We start from the raw sequence: 27,598 nt of genomic DNA, 5'->3' as shown, positions 1-27,598 counted from the left end.
ACTCTAGACTGAGTTCTTTGGGGATTGAAGACCAGTGTTGGTCATAATTGTGTCCTCAGGAACGAGCACAGTGCTTAGAAGGTGGCAGGTCCTTAGAATACATCCTGTTTGTATGTCGAGTGAATGAGGCAGAAACCCATGTAAGACAAGAAATGGTGAGCTTCTGTGTGGGAAATGCTCTTTGCTGGACTGCTTCACTATTTGAGCCTAACAATCCCTGTGCAAGATCTTTCTTTTTGGAGGTGAGGTGGCCAGGTGTATCTCACAGAGAACAGTGGCATACACATACGAGTTGATCGAGAAATGTTTGATGGAATACTCTTAACAATTTATTGACAACTCTGCTATATGGAGGGGTGAATTCTGGGGGTCCCACAAGCCTTTCTTTTGGGGCCCCAGGGTAAGCAACACATAGTTCCATGCAGAGAAGCAGTGCCGACCTTCTTCTTGAGGCCATTTCATTGTTCTATCCCAATGGGACTAACAAAGAAGATCGGAAGAAGCTGCCCTAGTCCAAATCTGGGAGAAGTGGGTGGATTGTCAGAGCAGAGGGGAAGGGCAGTTAGGACAGATGGGCCTGGGGGTGGCCAAGCCTATCCAGGCACCTACAAGTCTGGCTGGGGCTGGTGATATCAGGTTACTTTTTAAAGGGGAAAAGCTTCTCGTCCAAACAGAAAGACAATACTTTCATTTGTTTGCCAGGTACCCTGAAGGGTAAGTTTGGTGAAGGGAGGGCCAAGAGAAGGAAGGGAAAGAGTGGCCAAACCGAGGGACCACTGTGATCGTACCTGGGCTCAAAAAGCATCCCCTCTAACTTCGGTTCTCCTCCCCCTCCCTTAGAAGCCTCCAGGGAGAAGTTGAGCTCCTGCCTCTGCTGAGACAGCTGTTAAGTGATCACTGAGTGTGTGGCCAGGTCAAATTTCAGCACATGGTACCACTGCTCAAAGGTTCTCTGGAAGACCTGGGAGGAATTCTGTGCTGGGAAATCCTTCCTCCCCAGATTCGCAGACATGAAAAGCCTTAGGAACAAGGACCCCAGACACAACAACCCCGTAGGTTTAACACGGGGGCCTTAGCCCCATTTATTTGCATAGCCAGAGGTCTCTGCCACAAGCAGCAGTCTTAGACTGTGGGTAGCCATTTCCTTCCAGCCTGGGTAGCGGCTGGGAAAGACAGACGCACAAATACATATTTCAGATTCCCTTCTCTGATGTCTGAAGAAATAATTTTCTCCTTTCCTGCAATCTTGAGGAGACCACCTCTGTGAGGCTGCTCAACTTGTGCTCACTAACACACACACAGAATCTGCTGTGGGTTAAGCACCGAATATTAAGTAAAACCCATTACATAGATTGTTCCTTTCATCACAGACACAGAGTGTGATGCTATCAAGGAACTAGTCAGTACAAGCAGCGAAGGTACATGCTTCCTTCTTTCTGACCCATGGAAGAGATGTCTCCACGGGCCTGACCTGGACCTTCTATCACAGGGAGATTTGGGGGGCCCTTTCAGGGAACGACTCAGCTTTAGCCCTCTTCCATGGCTACAAGGATGTCATTCCTGCAGGTATCCTCCAGATTTCAGCTCCAGAGTAAGACAAAAAGGCTGACACTGCCAGGAAAGGAACCTAGGGCTTATAGCACTTGAGTACTGGCTGAGGACAGTTGCAAGGAACAGGACCAGGGACACAGGCCCACGGAGCAGGAAGCTCAGTAGGTGAATCGCATCTTTTGTGAGTAGCCCAGTTTGTCCAAGTTGGGATGGCAGGCCAGCTGCACCATGGGGGGTGGCCCGCAGAGCAGCAGCAGCACGCCATCCCCTGGGGCGGGCAGGTGTTCCCGGATCATGTCAGCAGTCACAAACCCCTTGCTGTAGGCCCAATCTGCAGTACAGAGGAGAAGAGAGAGCAGACATTCCAGACCAGACCCGAGCTGACAAGGGGCGGAGTACCATGAGGCGGGGAGGAGGGGGAGGGCCCGGAGAGCCTCCAGAGAAGGTCTCAAGTTGTAGCAGCAGCTAGACGGGGAGACTCAGCCTGCTTCAGCTTCACAGCCATGCCTGCCACCCACCCGGAAAACAGGAACCAGAAGGAAAGGGCCCAGGAGATCACCATGTCTGTTGCACTCACACTTGGGAGTGTGGCAGTACCAGGGAGGGCTTGTTTCACTGAAATCAGAACCCCCAGTGCGGGAAGGCCCTGATTTGGGGGTGTCCAGGAACGGGGAGGGTACCTTCTGGGGGGTGATCCAGAGTGAACCAGAGCTTAAAGCGACTGGGATATCGGGCCTGCAGTTCCTCCAGCTCCTCCCGCAAGATTATGTCCTTTTCAGTCTGAAATGAACGGGGAAGCAAAGATTCTAGGAACCTCATGAGGCCCACGTACAAAAAGTTCGCCGCTCTGACAATTTTCCAACCGGGACAAAATTAGAGAGCCAAAGTTCTAGGGAATAATCAGGGCTTTTAGAGAGTTAGCGTGAGGCAAAGAGAGGGGAACGGCCTTTATTTACACAGTATGGAGGAATAAAGATGAAATATTTCACAAAGGAAACCCAAGGAGCAACTTTTTACGCTTAGGACTCGGTTCCTTAAATGTGTCCTTTTCATGTTTCCTTGGGGGCCAGGGAAGGAATTTGGCCCCATGCTCTGTCCTCCTTGCGGTAGTAGAGGGTCCTCTACCTTGCAGGGGGGACCTTGGGCAAAGGCTACAACAGGCTCTGGACTAGCTCTGCCTGCCGGTGCCGCATCTCTCAGGCTGCCTGCACAAGAGCTTTAAAGACCCAGGTGTGAGAAAAGTAAACCAACCTGGTTGGCAAAAAGCAGAGAGCACTGGGTCGGATCTTCAGGGTCCTTCAGGATGGCCCGAATCAGCTGCAGCATTGGGGTGATTCCTGCAAAAAGACAGCCCACCATGAGACAGGATGGCCACAGACCCTCCCCTGTCCCAGCTCCTGAGCTGACCAACCTCTCATCTTAATTCTTTCTACCCATTCACCACCCCACTCCATTTTTCCTTTAGTATCCCGATCCTCGAATCCTCTCCTGTGTCCTGGAGCACTGACATTCCTGGACAGAGATGCCCTTGACCCCACACTCAACATCATGTCTGGTAGGTGCACTGTGGTCATGCTCCATATTCGCATAAGATCATACAGTTAACAAACGGAGGGTTGATGGGGGTGGGAGGGAGGGGAGGAGAGGTGATGGGCATTGAAGAGGGCATCTTTTGGGATGAGCACTGGGTGTTGTATGGAAATCAATTTGACAATAAATTTTATATATTAAAAAAAAAAAAAAGATCATACGGTTGAAATCCTTCTAAGGAACCAATCTAAGACCCTTCCTCTGAAAGTCTGTTGGAGGCTTGGACTCAAATGTCACAGATAACTGTAAGTACCTACTGATTCAGTGATGAGGGTTCTGGAACACTGGACTTGAGGGTTAAGTGCATGTGCTTTGGAAGTGGACAGAGTTAGAAACTAACCCTACCTCTGGTCATTACTGTTTACCCTGTGGAAACCCTTCAACTTCTTGCAACCTCCATTTTTTTCATCTGTAAAAGGGGAAGACTAATATCTACTTCATAGATACACACATAAAGTGACTAGCATAGTGTCTAATATTTAGAAATGTTCACTGTTTGTTCTTTCTCTTCCTTCTTGCCTATCCTATTTCTAGCTGCTTCTCCATTCTCACCTAAAAATTATTAGATTCATTCCATTTGAGGTCTTAGGAGAACCCACATGATTTATTTCTCTCATTCTATTAGTTAAAAAAAAAAATTCCTTATTTATTTTTTTTTGGTTTCTACCTGATTATGATTTTGTTTTCCAGATATCAGGGAGTTCTAAGCATCACCAGGAATCCCCCGACTAACAGCTTGGCTATGATTACCAAACCTTCTGAGGGTCACTTGGGCGTTTTCATGGCAACAACCAATAATGGTGGGAGAGAATGGCCCCTCAAGTGATATACACCTGTTCCGCCGGCAATCATTCCCAGTTTCTTCGCCACTTGGGGTTCTGGCGGAGATTTTTTGTTGGGCTGAATGCTAAAATTCCCTGAAAAGTCAAGTTAAGAGAGGGGTGGAAGAAAAAAGTCAATATGGGGGACTAAGAAAACAAATATAGAACTGAAGATGTGTCCCAGGCCGGTTTAGCAGCTGCAGTGAAATCTGATCCTGGAGCTTGGGTGGAGGTTTGTGTTGAGCCAGCCTTGACAATGATACACTTGAGGGACAATGGGGCCAGGACTATCCGTCCCATATTATTAAGTACCAGTCAGTTTAGGGCCACACAGTGAGTCATTAGCTGCCTCTGGCAGACCGTCACTCCCTGGTGAGGGAGACAGGCATGGGGCCAGGTGTGAATCTATTTTCCCAAGTGGCACAGAGCAGCTCCAGAGGCTTGCTAATGCACACAGCTGTTCCCATGGGCAGGGATGAAAGCTGTGTCTGGCTATCTAAACTTCTCAACTTGAGAAGCATTCGGGGGAGGGAAAGAGAGACATAGGTTTGCTTTAGGCATCTCCACAGCAGTCATGGCTGGTGAGCTCCAGTGGGTAGGGAGCTGATCCCTGTGGCAAACGGAACTGAGAAATATGCCTTTCCAAAATATCAGCGCTATGTTTAAAGGGCAGGTCTGGCCCTTGCCCACGTACTCACATACATGCACACGCACGGCCGCAGTGTGCCAAGTGGACTACGCATACTGGAGAAGTGGGAGACAGGCTCAGGGAGAAGAGGGGCCATTACCTTTCCCAGTGTAAGTGAGCAAACCACTTGGCCCTCGAAATTCCACCACATCCCCAATCTTCAGGCTGTTTAGGTACTGAGACATCTTCCCTCCCTCAGGAAATTTGGGGTGCACACCCTTCAGGTACACCTGGTAAGACAGAATGGAAAACACTTTATCTGGAATGTCACTGGCTTCTGAGCTGAAGCTAGAGCAGGAACTACGCATGTGCTATCGTCCCCAGTCCACAGACTTTCTTCATATGCCCTAAGGACACATGTCTCCTGCTATCAAACAAATCTTGGAAGTTTACAAATTCCAGAAAGAGAGGGATAAGGAGCTCCTGGGGTTCCTTCCTACCCACTTACCTTGATGACAAGATCCACGTAGCCTTGGTCCTCGTCACTGGTGACAGGAGTATATGGCCTGATGACCAGGCTGCCATCGATCCGGGCAGAGAGGTAGACATGTTTGCCTGGGGACCATGTGTAGAGCTACATAAGGGCTGCTGGTGGACGTGTAGCCTTCCTGTCACCTTTCAAAATACTCAAGGAGTTTTGAGAACAAGGATGTCTTGCTTCCTAGAGTGGTTCCAATGAGATAGCAGGCAGGGAGGGCCCCTTAGGGCCCTCAGAAGCCCCCCATTGGAGAAACTCTTGTCAACTACTGCCAGGACCTTAGCAGTAGCAGGAGAATTGAGGGTCTGGGCAATGAGGAAAAAATAAATGTTTGCTCAGGGGGAAATACAAACAAATCCTGCAGGGAGGAGGAAGAACTAGTGAGTGTCAACGATGTCTAGGGGCACAGAAGCCACACCCTGGAGGGGCCCAGGGGTCAGTGATACCTCACCAATCCAAGCTGGGTAGGGAAGGGGAATCACCCTCTTAGGATACCAGGGAAAGGAGCCCACTCCACACTTTCCTTACCCACAGGCAGCCCCAGAACGTGGTGGGCGGTGGGCAGGGCAAAGCGGAACCTCTTGGTGTTGTGGCTCACAGTCTGGAGGATGGACGACACACAAATTTCACCAGGCAGGTCTGGTGCTGCAAAGTGCTTTGGGGCATCCCAACCACAGTGGATGGTCCCTCCTCTACCCGGGCTTTCCTCTACAACTTACCGTCTTGTCTAGCAGTCGCAGCAGGTACTTCTCATTGGGGTCCAGGAGAGTGACCTTTGGCCGGCGGGACTTTCGAACCAAGTACGAGCCCAGAGCCAGGCCAAGCACAGTCAGCAGCCCCACCCCCAGGGAGGCCAGCAGGACTGGGCTCTGTGGGTAGAGAAGGCAGCGTGACCATCATGCTGGGGAAGAACCCGGGGAGTGGGTGGTGACTGTCCCATACGACCAGCCGCCCCAGGGATGGCTTTCCCGAGCTCCAGCGCGAGAGCCTTTCACGGCCAGAAAGGTGACCGGGGAAGGGTCCCAAGCCCGACTGTGCGGTACCGGGACCCCGGATTCCAGGGCAGGTGTAGAGCCCTGCGGAACGGGGTCGGCGGCGAGAGCCCCAGGTCCGGAGCTGAGTGCCCAGAACGAGATGGGGCGGAGTCCCCTGGTGCAGGACGCGGAGCAAGGGTCTCACCGGTTGGAAGCCCATGACCGAGCACCTCGTCCTCCACCGCCAGGCCCGCGAACGGATCCCACAATGCGCCGCGGAGCGGGCAGGAGGCGGGGCGGGCAGGAGGCGGGGCCTGGCGAGGGTGGGGCTGACGGGCTGGGTGGCTCTGCGCCCCACCCCTTTGCTCTCAGGCTTGGTGGCTAAGGGCCCCAGGAACCTCCGGACTGACCCAAGATCCTTGAGGACCGCAGCTCCAGCCCTCCTTCCCCTCCCCAGCCTCCTATTCCCGCCACTTCGATCCGCTTACCCCGAGCAAGAGGGGAGTCCTGTCAAATGTAGAACCACACCAAGTTGGGGGACTAGAAATCTGAGTCTGGAATACTAAACAGAAGGCTGTCTGACATTGAGCCAGTTGAGCAGGAGGCTGAAATTAATCATTTTAGAGTCACCTTAGTTTTTCAACAGGCTGAACTGCAACAGCATTGAACAGTCTGGCGGGGTCTTCTTTAGGAATGAGGAGTGTGGCATGGCAACTTCATTTCCCGGTCCCATTTGGTTTTGCATACAGCACCAGGCCTTCGGTACCACTCAGTAGCTTCCTATGGGTCCAAATCAAGCTTCTTGTCCTAATCTGGGTTCTCTTACCCTCAGGGTCAAAGACCTGGGCTTTGGAGGCAGGCTGTACAGAATAAGAATCTCGCCTCCAGCACTTACTGGCTCTGTGACCTTAACTTTTCTGCAATTCCTCATCTATAAATGGATATATATTATCTTGTGTCTAGTCCATAGGGGTGTTGTGAGGCTTAAATGAGATGTGTAATGTGCCTAGTGTACTGTCTGTCAGAGCAAAATACTCGATAGATGTCAGCGACTATAATGGCTCAGAAGATAGCGCCAACAGTTAGGGTTTTAGAACTAAGCTCTGTTGGCAGCAAAATGGGACAAAGGGAGTCAGAAATAGACACTGACAGCCACTGGGGCTACACATTTGCCAAGATGGCTGTTCTTTCTCATACACAGTTCCCAACCAGATTGACATTTGCATTTGATTTCTTCTGAGGTCTCTTGCCTTTGCTTACAGACATCTTTTTATATTTTTACATGGTCTTATACATCTGTGTGTTTGTGCCCTAATCTCCTTATAAGTTCACTAGTCATATTGGACTAGGGATCACCCTAACGACCTCTTTAAAGACTCTATCTCCAAGGGAGCCTGGGTGGCTCATTCAGTTGAATGTCCAACTCTTGATTTTGGTTCAGGTCATGATCCCAGGGTCATAGGATTGAGCCCCATGTTGGGCTCCACGCTGAGCATGGAGCCTGCTTAAGATTCTCTCTCTCTCTCTCTCTCTCTCTCTCTCTCTCTCTCCCCCTCCTCCTCCTCCTTCTCCTCCTTCTCCTCCCTCTGCCCCTCTCCCCTGCTCACACTCTTTCTCTCTCTCTCAAAAAAAAAAAAAAAAGAGTTAAAGACTAACTCCAAATACAGTTACATTCTGAGGCTACGGGCTAGGATTTCAGTATATGAATTTGAGGGGGAGATGTGACACAATTCAGGCCATAATGGAGGGGTGCTATTTTAAATGCTATTGTTCTTAAAGTTTTGATTTCTACTTGTACTTTATTATACAGCAATAGGTTGATTTCTCTGTGTTGACCTTGTATTCTGTGATCTTGCTAAACTCATTCATTAGTTCTAAGAGGTTTATTTTGTTTTTTTTTTTTAATTTTTTTTTCAACGTTTATTTATTTGTGGGACAGGGAGAGACAGAGCATGAACGGGGGAGGGGCAGAGAGAGAGGGAGACACAGAATCGGAAACAGGCTCCAGGCTCTGAGCCATCAGCCCAGAGCCCGACGCGGGGCTCGAACTCACGGACCGCGAGATCGTGACCTGGCTGAAGTCGGACGCTTAACCGACTGCGCCACCCAGGCGCCCCTAAGAGGTTTATTTTGTTTGTTTTTGGTAGATTTCTTGGAATTTTCTATACAGACAATCATGTCATCTGTGAATAGGAATAGTTTAATTTTTTCCTTTCCAGTCCATATCCCTTTTCTTTGACTTGCCTTGTTGCACAAACTAGTACTTCCAGTACGAGTACTGCCTCATTCCCATTTAAGGGAGAAAGCATTCAGTTTTTCACCAGGAAGTGTGATGTTAGCTATAAGTGTGTGTTTTGTAGCTGCCCTTTATCGGGTTGAGGAAGTTCCCTTCTATTCCTAGGTTTCTCAGAGTTTTTATCTTGCATGGATACTGAAGTCTATCAAATGTTTTATTCTGCATCAATTGTTATGATCATCTTTACACTATAATATAGTGGATTATGTTTTGTTGTTGTTGTTGTTGTTGTTAATACTGAGCCAGTGTTGCTTTCCTGGGAATAAGCCCCACTTGGTTCTGGTGTATCATTCTTTTTACACATTACTGTATTTGATTAATATTTTGTTGATAGTTTTCACAACCATATTCTTGAGAGATAGTGCTCTATAGCTTTCTACTTTCTGTACTGTCTTTGTCTGGTTTACGTTGTAAATGCATTGTTTGAATCAGGATCCAAATAAAGTCCATCCATCGAGATTTGTTTGTCTCTTAGGTGTTTTTAAAGTAGAGATTTCCCCTCCATCTCTCTCTTGCCTTTTTTTCTCCCTTACAAATTTTATTTACTGAAAAATTGAGAAGGCTGCACTCCTAACCACTACAATAAGCTGCTTGTAGAAATTATTTGGGGCCCAGTGTCCAAAGGGCACAGGAATTTATAAGTTTATAGATAGTCCTGGGTGAAGTAGTTCCCAGGGGTCCTACTGATAAGTAGGAGGGTGGGTAGTTGTTATCAGGGAGTTCTGTTTCTCCTCCTGAGATGGGGGGCTCTGTCTGGGTGGAAAGCTATAGTTCAGGATGGCAGAGGGAGCATCTCTTACTTTTAGAGGGTAGATCAAAGAAGGATATATGAGCATTTAGTGTGGGTATTGAAGTCAGGAGGTCAGGCAATGGATTTCAACAGGGCTGCTAACAAAAGTTTCTGAGGCAGGCAGGAGCAGCTGGATTATGAAATGAGGGGGAATCCAAGAAACAGAAAGTGGGAAAAACGATCACAGAACACATTTGCTGAGTGCTTATCATGTTTCAGGCACTATTTCAGGCACTGGGGATATAGAATTCAACAAGACACAGACCAGCTTTAGGGGAATTAATCATCTGGGCCTCCAATCCATTAAAAAACCCCGAAAACCCCATTCTTGGCTCCCCATTGTTCTTAGAATAAACATCAGACATAGCCTCCAGACTCCCTAAAAGAAGTGGTCCCTCTCTAGCTTTTCTTCCTCACATGGTGACAGACTCCATTTGCTTTCTTCCCTTCAGTGACCCTCTTTTCCATTTTCTTGAACAATCATGTTATTAGGGTCTTCGTAGTCTTTGCAAGTTCCATTCCTTTTGCCTGGAACATTCGTCTCCCATCCTTCCACCCACCCTTCACCTAGGTTTTCCTAACTTATTCAGAGATTGTTATAGGCACAGTTCTAAGATGGCTCCCAAGATTATCCCCGATAACCCAATCTCATTAGACATCCTGACTCTGCACTGCTTTTTAAAAAAAAAAAAAAAATTTTTTTTTTTTTTAACATTTATTTATTTTTGAGACAGAGAGAGACAGAGCATGAACAGGGGAGGGGCAGAGAGAGAGGGAGACACAGAATTGGAAGCAGGCTCCAGGCTCTGAGCCATCAGCCCAGAGCCCGACGCGGGGCTCGAACCGCGAGATCGTGATCTGAACCGAAGTCGGACGCTCAACCGACTGAGCCACCCAGGGGCCCCTGCACTGCTTGTTGTTAGTACTTATCACAATGGTTATGTCTGAACCATCTTGTAGTCAGTTATTTTCTGTTTCCTGCCTAAAATTTCAGCTCCGTGGGGTAGGGACCGACATATTTCCAGCACCTTACGAAGTGTTGTCATACATTAGGGGTTCAATAAATATTTGGGGATTATACACTGTTCTGATATTACAGACAGCACAAGAAAGGAAAATTGTTTACTCTGTATGAACATAAATATAAAATTCATAAATAAAATACTAGCAAATGATATCCAACAATTAATTAACAAAATAAGCCACAATCATGTTGGGTTTACCTCAGGGATGGAAAGATAGGAAATCTCTATATAAAATTCTTTGCATTAACGGATTCATGGAAAATGATCACATGATCATATCATTAGTTGCCAAAAAACATTTAATAAAGCTCAACCCCATAAGTTTTATAAAATTATTTTTAAGGCTTTTGAAAATGTTTTATTTATTTATTTTGAGAGAGAGAGGGAGAGAGGGAATGCGTGCATGAATGCGGGTGGAGGAGCAGAGAGAAAGGGACAGAGAGAATCTCGAGCAGGCTGTGTGCTGCTTGTTTGGTCCCATGAACCGTGAGATCATGACCTTAGCCGAAATCAAGAGTTGGGCGCCCAACCAACTGAGTCACACAGGAACCCCAAACCCATAATTCTTAGGAAGCTAGGAATAGATGAGAACTTTCTTAATTTGATAAAGATCATATACCAATAGTCTACTTCAAATATCATACTTTAGATACATTTCCTTTAGTCAGGAACAAAGCTAGAATATCTGTCATCAATGCTATTATTTAACATGGTATTGGAAATCCTTGCCCAGCAGTTGGCAAACCTTTTCTGTTTGGGTTGAATAGTAACTATTTTAGGACATACAGTCTGTGTTGCAATTATTCTACTGTGCTGTTGTAGCATGAAAGCAGTCATAGGTAATACATGAATGAATGAAAGTGACTATGTTCCATTAAAACTTTATTTACAAAAACTGGCTGGAGTGCCTGGGTGGTTCAGTCAGTTAAGTGTCTGACTCTTGATTTCAGCCCAGGTGGTGATCCCAGGGTCGTGGGATTGAGCCTTGTGTCAGGCTTTGTGCTGACTGAACGTGAAGCCTGCTTAAGAGTCTCTCTCTCTCTCTCTCTCTCTCTCTTACTCCCTCTGCCCTTCTCCCCCCAGCTTGAGCACTCTCTGTCTCTGTCTCTCTCTCTCTCCCTAAATAACAAATAAATAACCAAAACAAAAAGAAAAACTTTATTTACAGAAACAGGTAATAGGAAATATTTGGCATGTAGGCCATAGTTTGCTAATCTCTGTTCCAGCCAGTGCAACAAGGTAAGAAGAACAAGTGAGGAATAAGAACAGAAAGTGACAAAATAGTCATTACTGGCATATAGTGCACGAGAGTTCAAGAGAATCAATGAGCTCACTATTATAAATAACAAGAAAATTCAAGATGATTTCTGGATACAAGATCAAACTAAAATATTAAATTGTCCACTACATTATAATTGATGAATATAAAATAAAATATTATAGTAATAGTTTAATATATTAATACCATTATAATATGTAATATATAATATTATATATTATTATATATAATATATATTATATTACATATAATAATATATAATATATGTTATATATAATATAGTATATATAACATATATGAAATATAATATAATATATTGTATAATATATCAATTATAATATAATATATTATATTATATATTATACAATACTATAATATACTATATAGTATATATGTTATATATACTATATTATATATAATATTATATAACAGATAATATAATATATATTAATGATATATATAATATATATATATTAAACATAATTATTATATTATTATAATAATTATAATATAATATAATAATAGTAATATTATTATAATATTATGATATAACAATATAATAATATACCATAATATATATTATATTATATATAATATCATTAATATATAACATATACTATATTAATATAATATTAATATATTAATATCAACAGAAAATATGGACTATGTAGGAATAAATGTAATGAAGGAGGTGCAAGGCCCTGATGAGAAAATTTCCAAACTTCCTAAAAAGGCATATAAAAAATTCTTTCCCATTTCAGTGGAGGGCAGCTCCATCTTTCCAGTCATTTGGTCAAACACTTTGAAGTTATTCTTACTGTTTTCTCAAACCCTAAAACCAATCATTCAGGAAATTCTCTTGGATCAATTTTCAAAATACAGTAAAAACTTGGTTTGTGAGCATAATTCGTCTGGAAAACATGCTCGTAATCCAAAGCACTTGTGCATCAAAGCGAATTTTAAGAACCATTGGCTCAGTTGTGATCATGTGACCTTTGGCATCATGTACTACTCGTATGGCAAGGCATCGCTCAGTTTATCAAGTTAAAATTTATTAGAAATGTTTGCTCATCTTGTGGAACACTCGCAGAACAAGTCACTCGCAGTCCAAGGTTTTACTGTACGTTAAAAATATACCTGTTTCCGATTCTGTGTCTCCCTCTCTCTCTGCCCCTCCCCCGTTCATGCTCTGTCTCTCTCTGTCCCAAAAATAAATAAACGTTAAAAAAAAAAAATATGACCACTTCCACTGCCACCACTCTGGTCTAAACCATCTTGTGTCTGCAGAAGCATCCTAATGAACCCAATCTCCACTCTTGTTTCTCTATAATCTATTTGCTACATAGCAGCCAGAGTAATTCTTTTACAACTTTGGTCAGATCATGTCACTCTTTTACTCAAACCCCCGCAATCTCTTCTGCCTCACACTTATTTATTCTGTTCATTGCCTCTCCCACTTTAGTATATGTGCCCCAAGGGGGGAGCCATCTTGGTCTGCTTACCGATGCGTCCTGAGTGCCTACAACAGTGCAAGTTAATACAAGAGATAACGGCTAGCTCCAGGGAAAACTTATACATGAAAGAAAATATAATCACGGATCGCTACTGTAAAATCAAGCCATCAAGCAATCTCTGAGCACAGTGTAGCTGCTAGGCTGTCTTGCCACACTTCCATAAATCCAGTTGCTAAGGAAACAAAGACGCCGTTATTACCCATGACACGGCAGGTAGCCTGGACTTCATGCTGCGATAATTCCCTTTGCTCCCTGCCCCCAGGTCTTCTTGGGAAGAACAGTGGATCTGTGTCACACCTGAGAAATGCTAATCTTAGGAAACTCTCAATCTTATAAGGGGACTGCTAGCAAACCTGACCAAACTTTGCCCCTCAGGGAGAGGTTATCTTTATTATCCTGCTGAGGAAACATCTTCTCAGAGGACAGAAGGTCTCTGCAGTGTCTCTGGAGTACTACATCTCTAAGTCTCTCCAGAGAGAGAGAGAGAGAGAGAGAGAGAGAGAGAGAGAGAGTTACTGTCTTTTAAAACAAATCTGCCCTCTGCGGTGGTAGAAGACACTAGCTCTAGGTTCTAAGCCTGTTTGCTGTACAAACATCCTTGAAAAGAGAGCCAGAGTTGTGTAGAAATGCCTTGGACAATTGCCTGCCACCGACTTGTTCAGCAGTGAATACTTGACAAAAGCATGAGAATGTGATCATCAAGAAAACTCTGTTGGAAGAATGGGGGAAGGAGAAGGGCCTATTTGTGGAGTAGCATAAAAGGGCTAATCCCGGGGCGCCTGGGTGGCGCAGTCGGTTAAGCGTCCGACTTCAGCCAGGTCACGATCTCGCGGTCCGTGAGTTCGAGCCCCGCGTCAGGCTCTGGGCTGATGGCTCGGAGCCTGGAGCCTGTTTCCGATTCTGTGTCTCCCTCTCTCTCTGCCCCTCCCCCGTTCATGCTCTGTCTCTCTCTGTCCCAAAAATAAATAAAAACGTTGAAAAAAAAATTAAAAAAAAAAAAAAGGGCTAATCCCTTGGCTGTTATGATAAGGAATTGTATACAAAACTAATCAAAAAATGGTAGTGTAAGTATATGGTGATACGGACTCAAACAAACACCCGAAGAACACTTGAGAGGGTTGAAAGTAGTTATGTCACGTTGCACTCGCTTGGTATCCCTCCTACCTCTATAGCGACCCTTTCCCACTGACCCTTGGTGCCTCCCCTTCATCGACTCCACGTCTTCGTGTTGAAATGATCCAGGACTCCGTCCTTGGAAACCTTGTGGCTTTATATGCTGACAGATTTCAAAATTTGCAACGAGGAGGTCATTAGCAATCTTGACAAAGAGCACCTTTGGTTGGGTGTAGGCACAAAATCCTGACTGGAGAGGGTTTGAGAAATTCATAGATTTATAAGGAATGGATATCCTCCCTTTGAGGATTCAGATCATCTTTCTATTACAAATCCCAAGTAAAACCTGATATTTAACAAAAGACACGCAGTTCAAATGTAAAGAATCGTAAAAGGTTACAAGAAATCCTAGCAGAAATTCCTTAAAACTTCACACTCATAAATTTTGTTTTTTATAGACATTTTTCTAGATAGATTTTATGCATGTCGTGACTTACTTACTGAACTAGTGGTTTTGCCTTTCGTGGATAAAACATTTTTTGTTTGCTCCTTCTGCTATGTGATAATTCTATTTTCTCCTTACGTGATTTGGATAATTCCGTCCAAAAATTTTGAAAAACTATTTAAAAGTTGTGACATCCTGTCATGTATGCTGCTGCTGATTCATTGAAAAGCTGGTTTCTCAACATCGGCGCTATTGACATTTTGGGTGGGATATGTCTGTGTGGTCGGGGCTGTTCTGTCTGTTGCGGTTTGTTTAGCAGCATCCTCGGCCTCTTTGTACGAGATGTCAGTCGCGTCCCCCGTTGTGACAACCGGAAATATCTCCAGACATTGCCAAATGTCCCCCCCTTGGGGGGGTGGTGAGGCCAAATCCCTCCAGGTGGAGGACCATGGTTGTAGAGAGGGTCAGAGAACAATGGAATTCAGGGAGGCTGGGAAGAAGGTACATATACAGTGAGGGTAGAGACAGATTGCAAGTGAAAAGATGGTGAAAAAAAAACTAAAAAAAAAAAAAGTTAGATGCTCAACTGACTGAGCCACCCAGGCACCCCTCTAGTGTAATTTTTTTAATGTCTATTTTTATTTTTGAGAGAGAGGGAGGGTGCGGGGCAGAGAGAGAGAGAGAGGAGGACAGAGGATCCGAAGTGGGCGCCGTGCCGACAGCAGAGAGCCTGGCACAGGGTCAAACTCATGAACTGAACCGTGAGATCATGACCTGAACCGAAGTTTGACACTTAACCAACTGAGCCACTCAGGTACCAACTCCCCCCCACCCCCCCGTCCTTCTAGTGTAATTTTTAATAGTGTTTCCTTTCATTCTCAAAAGTGTCCCAGTTTGGATAATAAATTACATGCTCATCCTACTCTGAAGGAGCAGGCCTTGATCAATTTCGGCTTTATTTCTGGTCGGCCATGTTGATTCCATTCCCAAACCCCACCTTTCCAGAATTCCCACTGTCATAACTCTCCTCTTCCTCATGCTGAGTCCAGACTTTGATCTGCCTGATCAGGAGCCAAGACTCTTGAGAGGCTAGCACAAGCAGTCGTATACAACTCAACTCCTCCACAGAATCTTCTTCATGAAATACCCTCTGGTCTAAATTTCCTTCCACCAGTGGACCTAGAAGGGTATAGCGGGTGCAGCCTCTGGAATTCTCCAAGGGATCATAGCCCAGCTCCACTTGCCCCTGCCGTAGCCAATACAGCCCTTTTTTGTCAGAACCTGTCAGGACCTCTATCCGGATGACTTTTTGTGGCTTCTCCAAAATCACTGTCAGGTAGTTGCCTCTTACAGGATTGAGAGTAGAGTAGCACTCTTCGTTCAGAGTATAAGCGTATTGTGGAATACCATTCATTTCTGCCATCATGTCAGTGAGGACGCTGGCAACGGGGTTGTCTGGTTCACCAAACACCTTCTCCTTCTCCACAGGAAAGCATGTGTCTTCAAACGCAGGATGCTTGCCTATGTGGAAGAAGACTGAGGGACTGAAACGAATTGGAACACTCTGGGCCAAGAGAAGGCGGAATTCAGAGAGAAACAAGTAAATGGGAATATCCTTATGGAAAAGGAGAAAGAGAGAGGCCAGGCGGGAGAGGTCACTGGTGTGGAAAACTTTCCCAGAGAGGCTTAGGCTGGAGAACTCCAGGATCGCCCAAGGTAGTTCTTTCCAGGCTGATAATGCCCAATAGATGGTAGAAACAAATTTGGAAGTGCAGTAAACATAGTCTTCCATCATCAGAAAGTATTCAGAGAGGTTGACAGCAAAGTTCATGAGGAGGGCATAATGGACTTTCTGCCTGGAATAATGCGCTTCACAGCGTGAGGTGCGACTAACATTATTCCGATCTCCTGGGAGAGGAGAGTCACCGAGACGACCGTGGATCACGAGCAGCTTCTGGGCCTCAACATGTGGTTTGAAGAGGTCTGAAATATTGGCAACTGTTCGTCTGAGCCATTCGGGGTCGGGATCTGACAGGTGGACCAGCACCACGATACAATTCAGCTCGTGTTCTGAGGAAGCTTGGAACAGGGACCGCAGGGTGTCCAAGAGGTAGCTCCCATTAGGGTGTTGCTCCGAGGAAATCCCTATGGTCAGCAGTTCTAGGGGTGGAGGGAGACAAGGGAGACTTTAGCTCTTCAAGATGGGGGAAAGGTTCCTAGGACTTCCTCTCAGGTCTCCCCTTAATGCCACACCTGTGACAAATTCATATTTCCCTTCCTTGGGAGAGTGTGGTCCAGAGGTGAGGATAATCTCTGGTTAGAGGTTGCCAAGTGGTTTTATTTGATCACAACTTTAAAAGGCTATCGGTGGAAACTTTATGAAAAACAAGCTTCTCTCTGATGGGGGAGGCTGCCATGTACCAAAGGTAAATTTGCTGGCTTGGCCAGTTGGCCAGGCCTTGACCTCAGAGTTTTCTCAGCTACCTTGGATCAACCAGACCCCGATTGGAGGATCTCCAGGGACTCATGTAAACCCAAGGGTTCTGGCACCCTAGTGCACAGCTGGTCAACATTCACCCTCCCCTTTCTCCCTCTGCTCAGTGCTTTTGACCATAGCTCCCTCCGGGTCCTCTCTCATCATGTCTTCCCCTCCCTGGGGAGCTATGAATGAGCTTCGCTATGGGGTGGCTCCTTAACGGGTCACTATGGACTTCTCAACTTGTTAGTCATTCAAGGGGGTGGCCAGTGGGAAGAAAGTACACTCAGAATTATGATCTACAGCACATTTCAGAGCTTGGTCCTCCCTCAGAGCAACCTGCTTTTCCACCAGACACAAGCTCACGTTCCCTTTTTACCCACCTTCCTTTTTCTTTTCTTTTCTTTTTTTTTAAGTTTATTTATTTTGAGAGAGAGACAGACAGACAGGGAGAGAGGGAGAGAGAGAGGCAGAGAGAGACAGAGAGACAGAGAGCATCCCAAGCAGGCTCTGCACTGTCAGTGCAGAGCCTGATGCAGGACTCAATCCCATGAACCGTGAGATCGTGACCTGAGCCGAAATCAAGAGTTGGAAGCACAACTGACTAAGCCACCCAGGCGCCCCTCCCCTCCCCTGCCCCCCCCCCCCCCCCCAGCAATCTTCCTTTTTCTTGTTGGAATACCTTGTCTGACTTTCTCCTAGTCTGACCACTCCCTCCCCTATACTCACTCTTTTCCTGGGGAGGGGATCCAGCTAGCAATTTGTACTTGGCCTGTTGGAGTAAAGGGGAGGCTTTCTGCATGTCTTTGAAGTTCTCTAGATGGCTTCTGCTCTCAGAGATCATTTGGTCCTGATTGAGCTGCCACAGTATTTTCTTCTTTTCCTCCTGCTGAGGATAAGATGAGCATCAGCCCTGATATTCATCCCTAGACTCCTGGAGGCAAATAAGGGGGCAGATCCCCCTTTTAGGACAGGCGGGGCAAGCCCCAGGATCTGGTCACCGGGAGCCCAAGTGTTAGGACTCAGCTGACTGTTATCCCCACCTCGCCATGAGAACCCACAGGACTTTCCAGAAGGAGTGGTGGGCCCTGGAGTGAGATAGGAAGTAAGAATGCCTATAGGAAGATCAGAGGCTTATGCAGAGTAAGGACTTGCCTGCCCTACCCTGCCCCACATCTAATTTCTCCTACCATTATCAGGCTGGCAAAAAGTCCTCTAACTCGGCTTAGACTGTGGCAGGTGCTGAAGACCAATGCCTGGTCCTGTCCTTCATGAAGTTATCCACAGTGCCTCAATTCTAAAACCCTTTCTTTTACTCCACTCTGACCATGCACACATTTCTTTTTTTTTTTTTTGGAAAACGTGTCAACTTTTTAATTTTCTTTTATTTTTTCTTTTTTTTTCAATTTTTATTCATCTTTTATTTATTTTATTTTATTTTTTTCCAATATATGAAATTTATTGTCAAATTGGTTTCCATACAACACCCAGTGCTCATCCCAAAAGGTGCCCTCCTCCATACCCATCACCCACCCTCCCCTCCCTCCCACCCCCCATCAACCCTCAGTTTGTTCTCAGTTTTTAAGAGTCTCTTATGCTTTGGCTCTCTCCCACTCTAACCTCTTTTTTTTTTTCCCTTCCCCTCCCCCATGGGTTTCTGTTAAGTTTCTCAGGATCCACATAAGAGTGAAACCATATAGTATCTGTCTTTCTCTGTATGGCTTATTTCACTTAGCATCACACTCTCCAGCTCCATCCACATTGCTACAAAGGGCCATATTTCGTTCTTTCTCATTGCCACGTAGTACTCCATTGTGTATATAAACCACAATTTCTTTATCCATTCATCAGTTGATGGACATTTAGGCTCTTTCCATAATTTGGCTATTGTTGAGAGTGCTGCTATAAACATTGGGGTACAAGTCCATGCACACATTTCTGAACCATTTCCCCACATCACTTATGTTTTTCTCTAGATGGTTTGAGGCATTAAGGAAAAATGTAGACTTCCAAAATCTGAGCATTTCGTTTTCTCTGCTTGAAGCTGTTGTACATGTGGGAGAAGTTATTTTAGGGCTTTGTGTCTCAATCGCTTCGTAAGAGAAATGGGACGAATAACATCTCTCACGCGAGACTCTGATGAGGAAAGTGGCCAGCACCCAGGCAGTCCTCATCACATGCAGGTCCTGCCAGTCAGCCTGGTTTTCTAGAAGTATCTGTGCATTGCTCTCTCTGCACTTAAACTGCCCTCTCTTCCTCCTTGCCTTTATTCAAGTCTTCTCCATCTTTCAAGGCTGGCTCAACATTTATCTTTTCTCTGACACTCTCCTGATTCTTCAAGTGCCCTCTTCTTAGAACTTCTATGATGATAACTACAGTGTTTGGATAACTGGAAACCCATCCCCTCCTACCGAAGGATTGACAAACAGTCCAGTCTCAGCCTCTGGTTCTTACCAATGATAAGTTATATGTAAGATGCTCTTCATTATTCTCTTGGAGGAAGAAGCTCAGGAAGATTAAGGACACAACAACTATGATATATTTCCATAGGCAATGACGCATGGTGCTGGGGCCTGGAGGAGCTCTGCAAAGAAATGTGAGCAGGATATGAATCTTAAGTGCTTCCAGCTTACAGAAGCATAAGGATGTCCTCCTCCTACCAGGAAGCCTCCCACATCCTTTCCCCCTTCCCTCCGCTGCCGAATTATTTCCATAGTCTTTTCTCCACGCACTTCAACCCTCCCTCCTACTTGTAGCCATCTATGGAGAGACAAAGGTCAAGGAGTTTGATTCTCTTCCACTTCTACCATCTTCACCTGCTGTCTGGGTTTCCAGGTAAAATTGGAGGAGCTTCTTTTGTTTATCCACTCTTGGAGTAGAGACCCAACCACAGCGGACGCGTTGCCAAGAAGAGAAAATCAAGGGTTAGGCATTAATCATATTTTTCCCTAAACTCTGAATTCAAGTCAAAGACTCTACTTGGATGTTATTGATCAATAAATAACTTTATTATTGTCTTGTCTGTTAGCTCCCTGTTTACTTTTGTGCCTGATCATTTCCAGGATTACGTTAGGCAGATTATGATGTTTTGAATCAACTCAGAGGGACCAAGAGAAACTCTTGTTGGTATATCTTCCCCCCCATCCTGGACTGGTAAGTAGGTTGGAAACTAAAAGTGTCCAGAAATTTCTAATCACGTGAAAGTCTTTACCATGTTTGGAGTGCTATGTCCTTCAGAGTCTTTTTGTTTAACAGAAGATGAGGGCTGGGATTTCTCTGAAATCAAAGAGAAAAAACTTTAATATTTTTATGCATGCAGGATAGGGTCCCAGAGTGGCTCTTCTGAGGTAGCAGAAACTAGTCACCCCTCCCAGGAAACCCTGCTTGACAACCATTGTCCACCCTGAATGGGGGGCTGGTTACCACTCCAGCCTCACATCGAGCACCTGTTTCTGGATAAGATGAGGCTGAAGTTAAAAAAAATTTTTTTTTAACATTTATTCATTTCAGAGAGACACAGAGAGAGACAGAGCATGAGCAGGGGAGGGGCAGAGAGAGAGAGGGAGACACAGAATCAGAAGCAGGCTCCAGGCTCCGAGCTCTCAGCCCAGGGCCAAACGCGGGGCTTGAACTCATGAACCATGAGATCATGAACTGAGCCAAAGTCAGACACTTAGCCGACAGCCACCCAGGTGCCCCAAAATGCAACTGATTTTTGTGTGTTGACTTTGTATTCTGCTTTTTAACTGAAATAGTTTATTAGTTCCGACAGATTTTGTTTATTTGTGAGGAATCTTTAGTATTTTCTACCTGTAAGAAATATCACCTGCAAACAGAAAATTTTACTTCTCCCTTTCCAATTTTGGATGTCTTTTATTTCTTTCTCTTGCCTAAGTGCTCTTGTTAGAACTTCCAATAGTATGTTGAGTAGAAGTGATGAGGTGTAAGCATTTTTAGCTATAAACTCTCCCCTTGGAGTCACTTTCAATGTGTCCCATAAATTTTGGTATATTGTTTTTTTAAATTTTCATTCATTTAAATATTTTCTAATTTCCTTTGTGATTTCTTTTTTGATCCATTGATTAAAAGTGTGTTATTTAGGGGACTCTGGATGGCTCAGTCAGTTAAGCATGTGACTCTTGATTTCAGCTCAGGTCATGGTCTCGTGGTTCTTGGGATCAACCCCCTTGTTGGCCTTGTCCTGACAGCGCAGAGCCTGCTTGGGATTCTCTCTCTCCTTCTCTTTTAAAAAAAAATTTTTTTTTCAATGTTTATTTATTTTTGAGAGACAGAGACAGAGTGTGAGTGGGGGAGGAGCAGAGAGAGAAGGAGACACAGAATCCGAAGCAGGATCCAGGCTCTGAGCTGTCAGCACAGAGACAGATGTGGGGCTTGAACTCATGAACCATGAGATCATGACCTGAGCCGAGGTCAGACACTTAACCGACTGAGCCACCCAGGTGCCCCTCTCTCTCCTCTCTTTGCCCTTCTCCCTCCTCACATGTGCTCTCTCTCAAAAAAAAAAAAAAGTTTTTTTAAGTGTGTTATTTAATTCCCCCAATTTTGTGAAATGTCCAGTTTTCCTTTTATTATTGATTGCTAACTTTATCCTATTTTGGTAAAAGAACATACTTTGAACGATATCTATTTTTTTTTTTTTACAAAATGCATTGAAGCTTAATCTGTGGCCTGACATATGGCATATCCTGAGATATATGCACTTGAGAAGAATGTGTATTCTCTTGTTGGGTAAAGTGCTCTGAAATGCCTGCTAAACCTAGTTGGTTTATTGTGCAGTTTAAGTCCTCTATTTCCTTATTTATTTTATGTTTGGTTGTCCTGTTCATCATTGTCAGTAGGGTACTGAATTGTTTAAATATTATTGTATTTCTCCCTTTAATTCCATCCGTTTTTGCTGCTTATATTTTGAGACTTGCTATTGGTATGTAAATGTTCATAACTGTTGTATCTCTTTGCTGTGTTGAACACTTATTAACGAACACTTATAATGTCCTTCTTTGTCCCTTGTAAACTTTTTTGATTTAATGTCTATTTTGTTTGTTATTAGTTCAGCTACCCCTTCTCTTTTGCTTACAATACGCATGGAATTTTTCCCCCATCTTTTCACTTGCAATCTGTTAGTTTCTTTGGATTTAAAGTGAATCTCTCATAGATAGCACATAGTTGGATCCGATTTATAAGTCAATTCTGCCAATCCCTGGATTGGAGAGTTTAATCAGTTTGCATTTAAAGTAATTACTCCTAAGGAGACTCTTACTTCTGACATTTTGCTGTGTGTTTTTTATAGTATTTTTGTCCCTTATTTCCTGTATTACCATCTACTTTTGTGTTTAGTTGGATTTTTTTAATAGCAAAATGTTTTAATTATCTTCTCATTTCCTTTTGTGTATATTTGATAGGTCTTTTCTTTGTGGTTGCCATGGGGGATTATACTTAACACCCTAAACTTATAACTCTTTAATTTGAATTTATACTCATTTAACTTCAGTAACACAGAAACTGCTCCTTTACAGTTCCACTCTCCCCGCTTTTGGTTGTTGTTGTCACAAAATTACATCTTTATACATTGTGTGCCGTGAACTAAGACTTATTTTTAAAAAAATTTTTTTTAATGTTTATTTATTTTTGAGACAGAGAGAGACACAGCATGAGCAGGGAAGGGGCAGAGAGAGCGAGGGAGATACAGAATGTGAAGCAGGCTCCAGGCTCTGAGCTGTCAGCACAGAGCCCGACGCGGGGCTCGAACTCATGAACCGTGAGATCATGACCTGAGCCGAAGTCGGACGCTTAACTGACTGAGCCATCCAGATGCCCCTAATACTTCTTTTTAAATGCGCTACTCTCTAATAGAAGTTAGCTACTTCTAGTTACCTACTAGTTATCTAGTAGAAGATAAGATTTAGAGCTACAAACCAAAGTTAAAGTCATACTAGCTTTTACACTAATAGTTTTTCTTTAAATATATTAGTCTCTTAAGTCATATAGAAGACAAAAAGTATAATAAAAAACCATTGTTACAATAATACTACCTTTCATAATTGCCTGTATATTTACCTTTATTGAGATCTTTATTTCTCCATATGTCTTTGAGTTACTGTCTCATGTTCTTTCATTTCAAGCTCAATGCTTCCTTGAGCATTTCCTGTGGAGCAGGTCCACTGGTTATAGATTCCTTTGGCTTTTATCTGGAAATATCTTAATTCCTCCCTCCTTTTTGGACAGTTTTGCTGGATAATGGATTCTTCATTGACAATTGTTTTCCTTTTAGTACTTTGAACATGTTGGCCCACTGTCTTCTTGCCCCCAAAAGATTCTGATTAGAAAGGTGTTAATAATTTTATTGAGGATTGCATGTATGTGGTGATTTGCTTCTCTCTTGCTGCTTTCAAGATTCTCTCTCTGGTTTTGACTTTTGAAAGTTTGATTATAATGTGTTTTGGTGTGAGTCTTTTTGAGTTCATCTTACTTGGAGTTTCGAACTTCTTGGATGTTTATAGCCATCAAACTTGAAACGATTTCAGCCATTATTTCTTCAAATACCCTCTTTGCTCTTTTCTGTCTCTTCTCCTTCTGAGGTTCCCACAGTGCTTATGTTGGTCTGCTTTCTGAGCTGAGATATCCATTTTCTGCCCTCAGACATCGACATGCCTGGTTCTCAGGCCTTTGGACTCAGACTGTGATTACATCATCAACTACTCTGGTTCCTGGGCCTTCGAGTTTGGACTGAAACCACACCACTAGCTTTCCTGACTCTCCAGTTTGTAGACAGCAAGTTGTTGAATTCTCAACCTCCACTCCATAACTGTGTGAGCTAATCTCTCATAATAATCTCTTTCTCTCTCTCTCTCTCTTCTCTCTCTCTCTCTCTCTCTCTCCCTCTCTCTCTATCATCTCCTATTGACTTTGTTTCTTTGGAGAACCCAGACTAACACAGGCACTTATTATGGATCTAAGGTTATTAATGCAATCAAGTCAGATCCAGGAGATAATCTCCCTTTCTGACTTGAGACTGCCATTCCCTCAAGGCTTTTGACAACACATACACACATTTTCATATATATAAAAGTTTCAACCACAACACGTGAAAGTCCTCACCTTTACTGGAGGTGTAGTTCTGAGGCTTTTTTTGGGGGGGTGGTGCAGAAGAACTCAGCTTCACAACTCCTGAGACTTCAAGGTTTTCTCCAAAGTCAAGAAGAAAATACAGTATTTGTGGGAGCTAGATGAGGCCAGAATGTGCATCCTCTAAGGCAAGGCAAAGTTGGTCACTGCTTTCAGGTGACACTCCACCTACAACTATTGTCCTCTCTGAATGGGACCTGTTTACCTCTCCAACTTCACATGAAACACCAGCTCCTTGGTAAGGGTTGCAGGGAAATGGTGAGGAAGTTTTGACATCAGTGTCCTGGGATTCTGACCTAGATCCAGGACTGTGGACTGGGCCACATTTTTCTCCAAATAGGAATCATTTTTTATTGATATTTTCTCCAAATTCAAATCAATATATGTTTAATGTAAAACATTGGATCAATTACGAAAAAAAAGAATAAAAATTACTCAAAATCCCAATGGCAGGAGATAATCTTTGGTTAGCACCTGGTGAACATCTGGAATCAAAATGAGAAGAGCAGATTGGAATCTGGCTTTATGGCAACAGAGGTCAAGTCACTCGGAATCTCCCCAAGAAAGTCATTTGGGCAACATGACTTACCAAGTGTGGCAATCTCGTAGAGAGTTTAGGGAAGAAGTAAATCTATCTCCACAAATTTACCAATTTCAGTTTCCTTGGGTGATTTTCAATTCCCACTTATTCCAGACATTCTGGCTCCTTCCCGGAAAATCTCCTTCCACTTTACCTTGTCATCTTCCTTGTCATCATTAAGAATTAATGTCCTAAGTCTGTCTTTCCAACCTCCAGCTCCACCCCCCCCCCCATTTTTGGATTGCTCTGAATAAAACATACACTTAGTCACTATCTAAGAAAAATTAATGCCAATAGAATACTATCACTTTTATAAGTCCAGGATTACAGTGTCCTCTTTTAAGAATATCTCTCCAAAAGAACTAGGTCTGCATTAAGAACCAGCTTTTATTTTGTGATGGTGTTGCTTTGATAAAGCCATTTGCTTAAAAATGGGATTCCCTCTTTCCATCCCCTCTTCTTCTTTTTGATTCAGCCTCCCCATTCTCTTGGCTTCTTAATCTATGTTATTCCCTTTATATTCTTTTGTTTCTTCTCCCTGTAGCCAAAGACCATTTAAAAAAAATTTTTTTTTTCAACGTTTATTTATTTTTGGGACAGAGAGAGACAGAGCATGAACGGGGGAGGGGCAGAGAGAGAGGGGGACACAGAATCGGAAACAGGCTCCAGGCTCTGAGCCATCAGCCCAGAGCCGGACGCGGGGCTCGAACTCACGGAGCGCGAGATCGTGACCTGGCTGAAGTCAGACGCTTAACCGACTGCGCCACCCAGGCGCCCCAAAGACCATTTTAAAAGAATGATGTTGAGGGGCACCTGGCTTGCTCAGTCTATACAGCATGCAACTCTCGATCTCAGGGTCATATGCTTGAGCCACATGCTGGGTATATAGACTACTTAAAAAAAAAAAAAAAGAAAGAAAAGATTATGTTAAGAATAATGGGCATAAGGAGCCACAGGCAGAGTGTAATCTCAGCAGGAGGAGGCTGTGGCCAAGGCCTGCTGTGTAGGTACAGATTGGACATGGCTGTGGCCTGGGCCCACAATGCAGGCTCATGGGTGGCACCCCTGGAAGCCTCTTCAACATGCCCTCAATGCTGGTGGGGCTTTATGGGGCCTAGCCAGGGCTCAGGCCAAGGGCAAGGTAGGAGACTGGTGGGTACCACTGTCTTCCTTAGAAGAAGCAAAACACATCTATCTGCTCTGTTGCAGGACTGATGCTGTGGTTGGATATTTAGAGGACATTATCATCGACCAAGAGTTCTACGAGTCGCAGGGAAATTCCATGGACAAATACTATCAGGAATTTGAATACGGGAATTATAAAATTGCTTATGCTGCTTATATTTTAACAAAACATATTTACTTAGTAGAAAAGCATATGAAAGAACAGCTGCTGGAGCTTTCCTGGATTTAACTTGGTGACTTTCACATTACAGCCCACAAAGATGAAATGATTGGTAACGTATTTGACAGGCTGCTCCCGTTTATGGATTCTCTGTCTTTCAAAGAAATGTTTCTGAACTACAAAGCAGAAAAGGGAGGTACAGGAAACAACCAGTGGGCTAGTGGCTACTTCATGGTGAACATTATCTTTCTGTCATCCAGAGCACTGCAACACTAGCTTTCACCTCCAGCCAATGGGATTGCTTTGGACACTACAGCCCAATAGGTTGGGAGAAGATTAGGCTAACAATGACAGAAGAATAGGTCTTAGGAAACCTGAATTTGTTTGTGCCTGCTCATTAATGTTAAGTATCAATGAATAATAAAACAAATCCAGAAGATTTCATGTTATTAAGACAATACTCCCAAATTGATAGGCAGATTTAATACAGTCCCCATCAAAATTCCAAGATAAAACAACTCTGTTTCTCTCTCTAGGCTACTCACAACATTTCACTTCTGACACCAGATGCATGGGTTTTTCCACAACAAGCAATTTAACTCAATTCTGATACTATCTACTTGGAGTTACTATCAGATCCTGCAGGTTAAGGGCTCAGTCCCACAAGACTGCTTCCCACTTCAGATGCCAACTGCAAGTTTGGGCCTCTCGTATTTCTGACCAATAGGCTATAAATTGGGGATTCTCACAATCCCATCTTTGGATTTGGTAATTTGCTAGAGTGGCTCACAGAATTCAGGGAAACACGTTTGTCAGTTTCTCATATCATAAAGGATACAAATGAATACCCAGATGAAGAGGTACATAAGGCATGATCTGGAAGTGTCCCAAAGGTAGGAGCTTCAGTTCTTATAAAGTTGGAGTGTGCCACTCTCCTGGCATGTGGATGTATTCACCAACATGGAAGCTCTCCAAACCCCTTACTTTAGTGATTTTTATGGAGGCTTCATCATGTAGGCATGATCAATTATTAACTCCATCTCTAGCCCCACCTCCCTCCCTGGAGGATGGAGAGGGTGTAAGACTGAAAGTTCCAAGCTTCTAATCATGGCTTGGTCTTTCTGGTGACTAGCCCCCATCCAGGAGCCCATCAAGAGTTGGCTCATTAGAACAAAAGATACTCCTATCACTCAGGAGATTATATATGTTTTGGGAGCTCTGTGTCAGGAATTGGGGGCATATCTATCTATATCTGTATCTATGTCTATGTTTATGTCTATGTCTATGTCTATGTCTATGTCTATATCATATCTATTACTATATACCCATATCTATATCTATGGGATTTCACAATTCCAACTGTTTTTTTTCTTCTTCAAGAAATTGATGAGCTGATCCTAAAATTTACATGGAAATGTAAAGGACCCAGAATAGCCAAAACAATCTGGAAAAGACCCATAAAACACCATCAGACAAAGTTAGGGGACTCA

General features: G+C 44.0%; 2 protein-coding genes and 1 long non-coding RNA gene across 7 annotated transcripts in view; 1 reads left to right on the top strand and 2 right to left on the bottom strand.

The window, feature by feature from the left end:
- Positions 1–1,053: 1,053 nt before the first annotated feature.
- CYB5R1 (cytochrome b5 reductase 1) lies at positions 1,054–6,337 on the bottom strand. Its single transcript, XM_025920973.2, has 9 exons — positions 6,308–6,337; positions 5,848–5,997; positions 5,657–5,729; positions 5,099–5,205; positions 4,751–4,880; positions 3,975–4,058; positions 2,803–2,888; positions 2,232–2,331; positions 1,054–1,882 (listed from the first exon to the last, which is right to left on the bottom strand). The coding sequence occupies exons 1-9, from the start codon at positions 6,320–6,322 to the stop codon at positions 1,710–1,712; spliced, it is 918 nt and encodes a 305-aa protein (XP_025776758.1). The 5' UTR covers positions 6,323–6,337; the 3' UTR covers positions 1,054–1,709.
- Positions 6,338–15,489: 9,152 nt separating this feature from the next.
- The window catches only part of LOC112857711 (alpha-1,3-mannosyl-glycoprotein 4-beta-N-acetylglucosaminyltransferase-like protein MGAT4E), a 36,239-nt gene continuing 24,130 nt past the window's right edge, over positions 15,490–27,598 (bottom strand). For 3 of the 5 annotated variants that reach the window (XM_086694508.1, XM_086694506.1, XM_086694509.1), the window contains exons 3-6: positions 20,252–20,316; positions 19,495–19,624; positions 17,770–17,929; positions 15,490–16,724 (exon numbers count right to left, since the gene is read on the bottom strand). In XM_086694508.1, the coding sequence (XP_086550634.1) occupies positions 15,520–16,724; positions 17,770–17,929; positions 19,495–19,602 (1,473 nt within the window). In that variant the 5' untranslated portion in view covers positions 19,603–19,624; positions 20,252–20,316 and the 3' untranslated portion in view covers positions 15,490–15,519. Of the gene's footprint in view, positions 16,725–17,769; positions 17,930–19,494; positions 19,625–19,772; positions 19,910–20,251; positions 20,317–27,598 lie in introns of all 5 variants that reach the window. The other 2 variants (XM_086694507.1, XM_025921024.2) reach the window with 2 other exon arrangements.
- LOC147572530 (uncharacterized) lies at positions 20,067–26,545 on the top strand. Its single transcript, XR_015246345.1, has 2 exons — positions 20,067–20,193; positions 25,973–26,545. It is a non-coding gene; the product is annotated as an uncharacterized LOC147572530 (long non-coding RNA).

This window comes from Puma concolor, chromosome E4 (assembly GCF_028749965.1).
Source record: "Puma concolor isolate L17-30 chromosome E4, mPumCon1.1.hap2, whole genome shotgun sequence".
NCBI lineage: Eukaryota > Metazoa > Chordata > Mammalia > Carnivora > Felidae > Puma > Puma concolor.
This window is presented reverse-complemented; position numbering and strand designations above follow the sequence as displayed.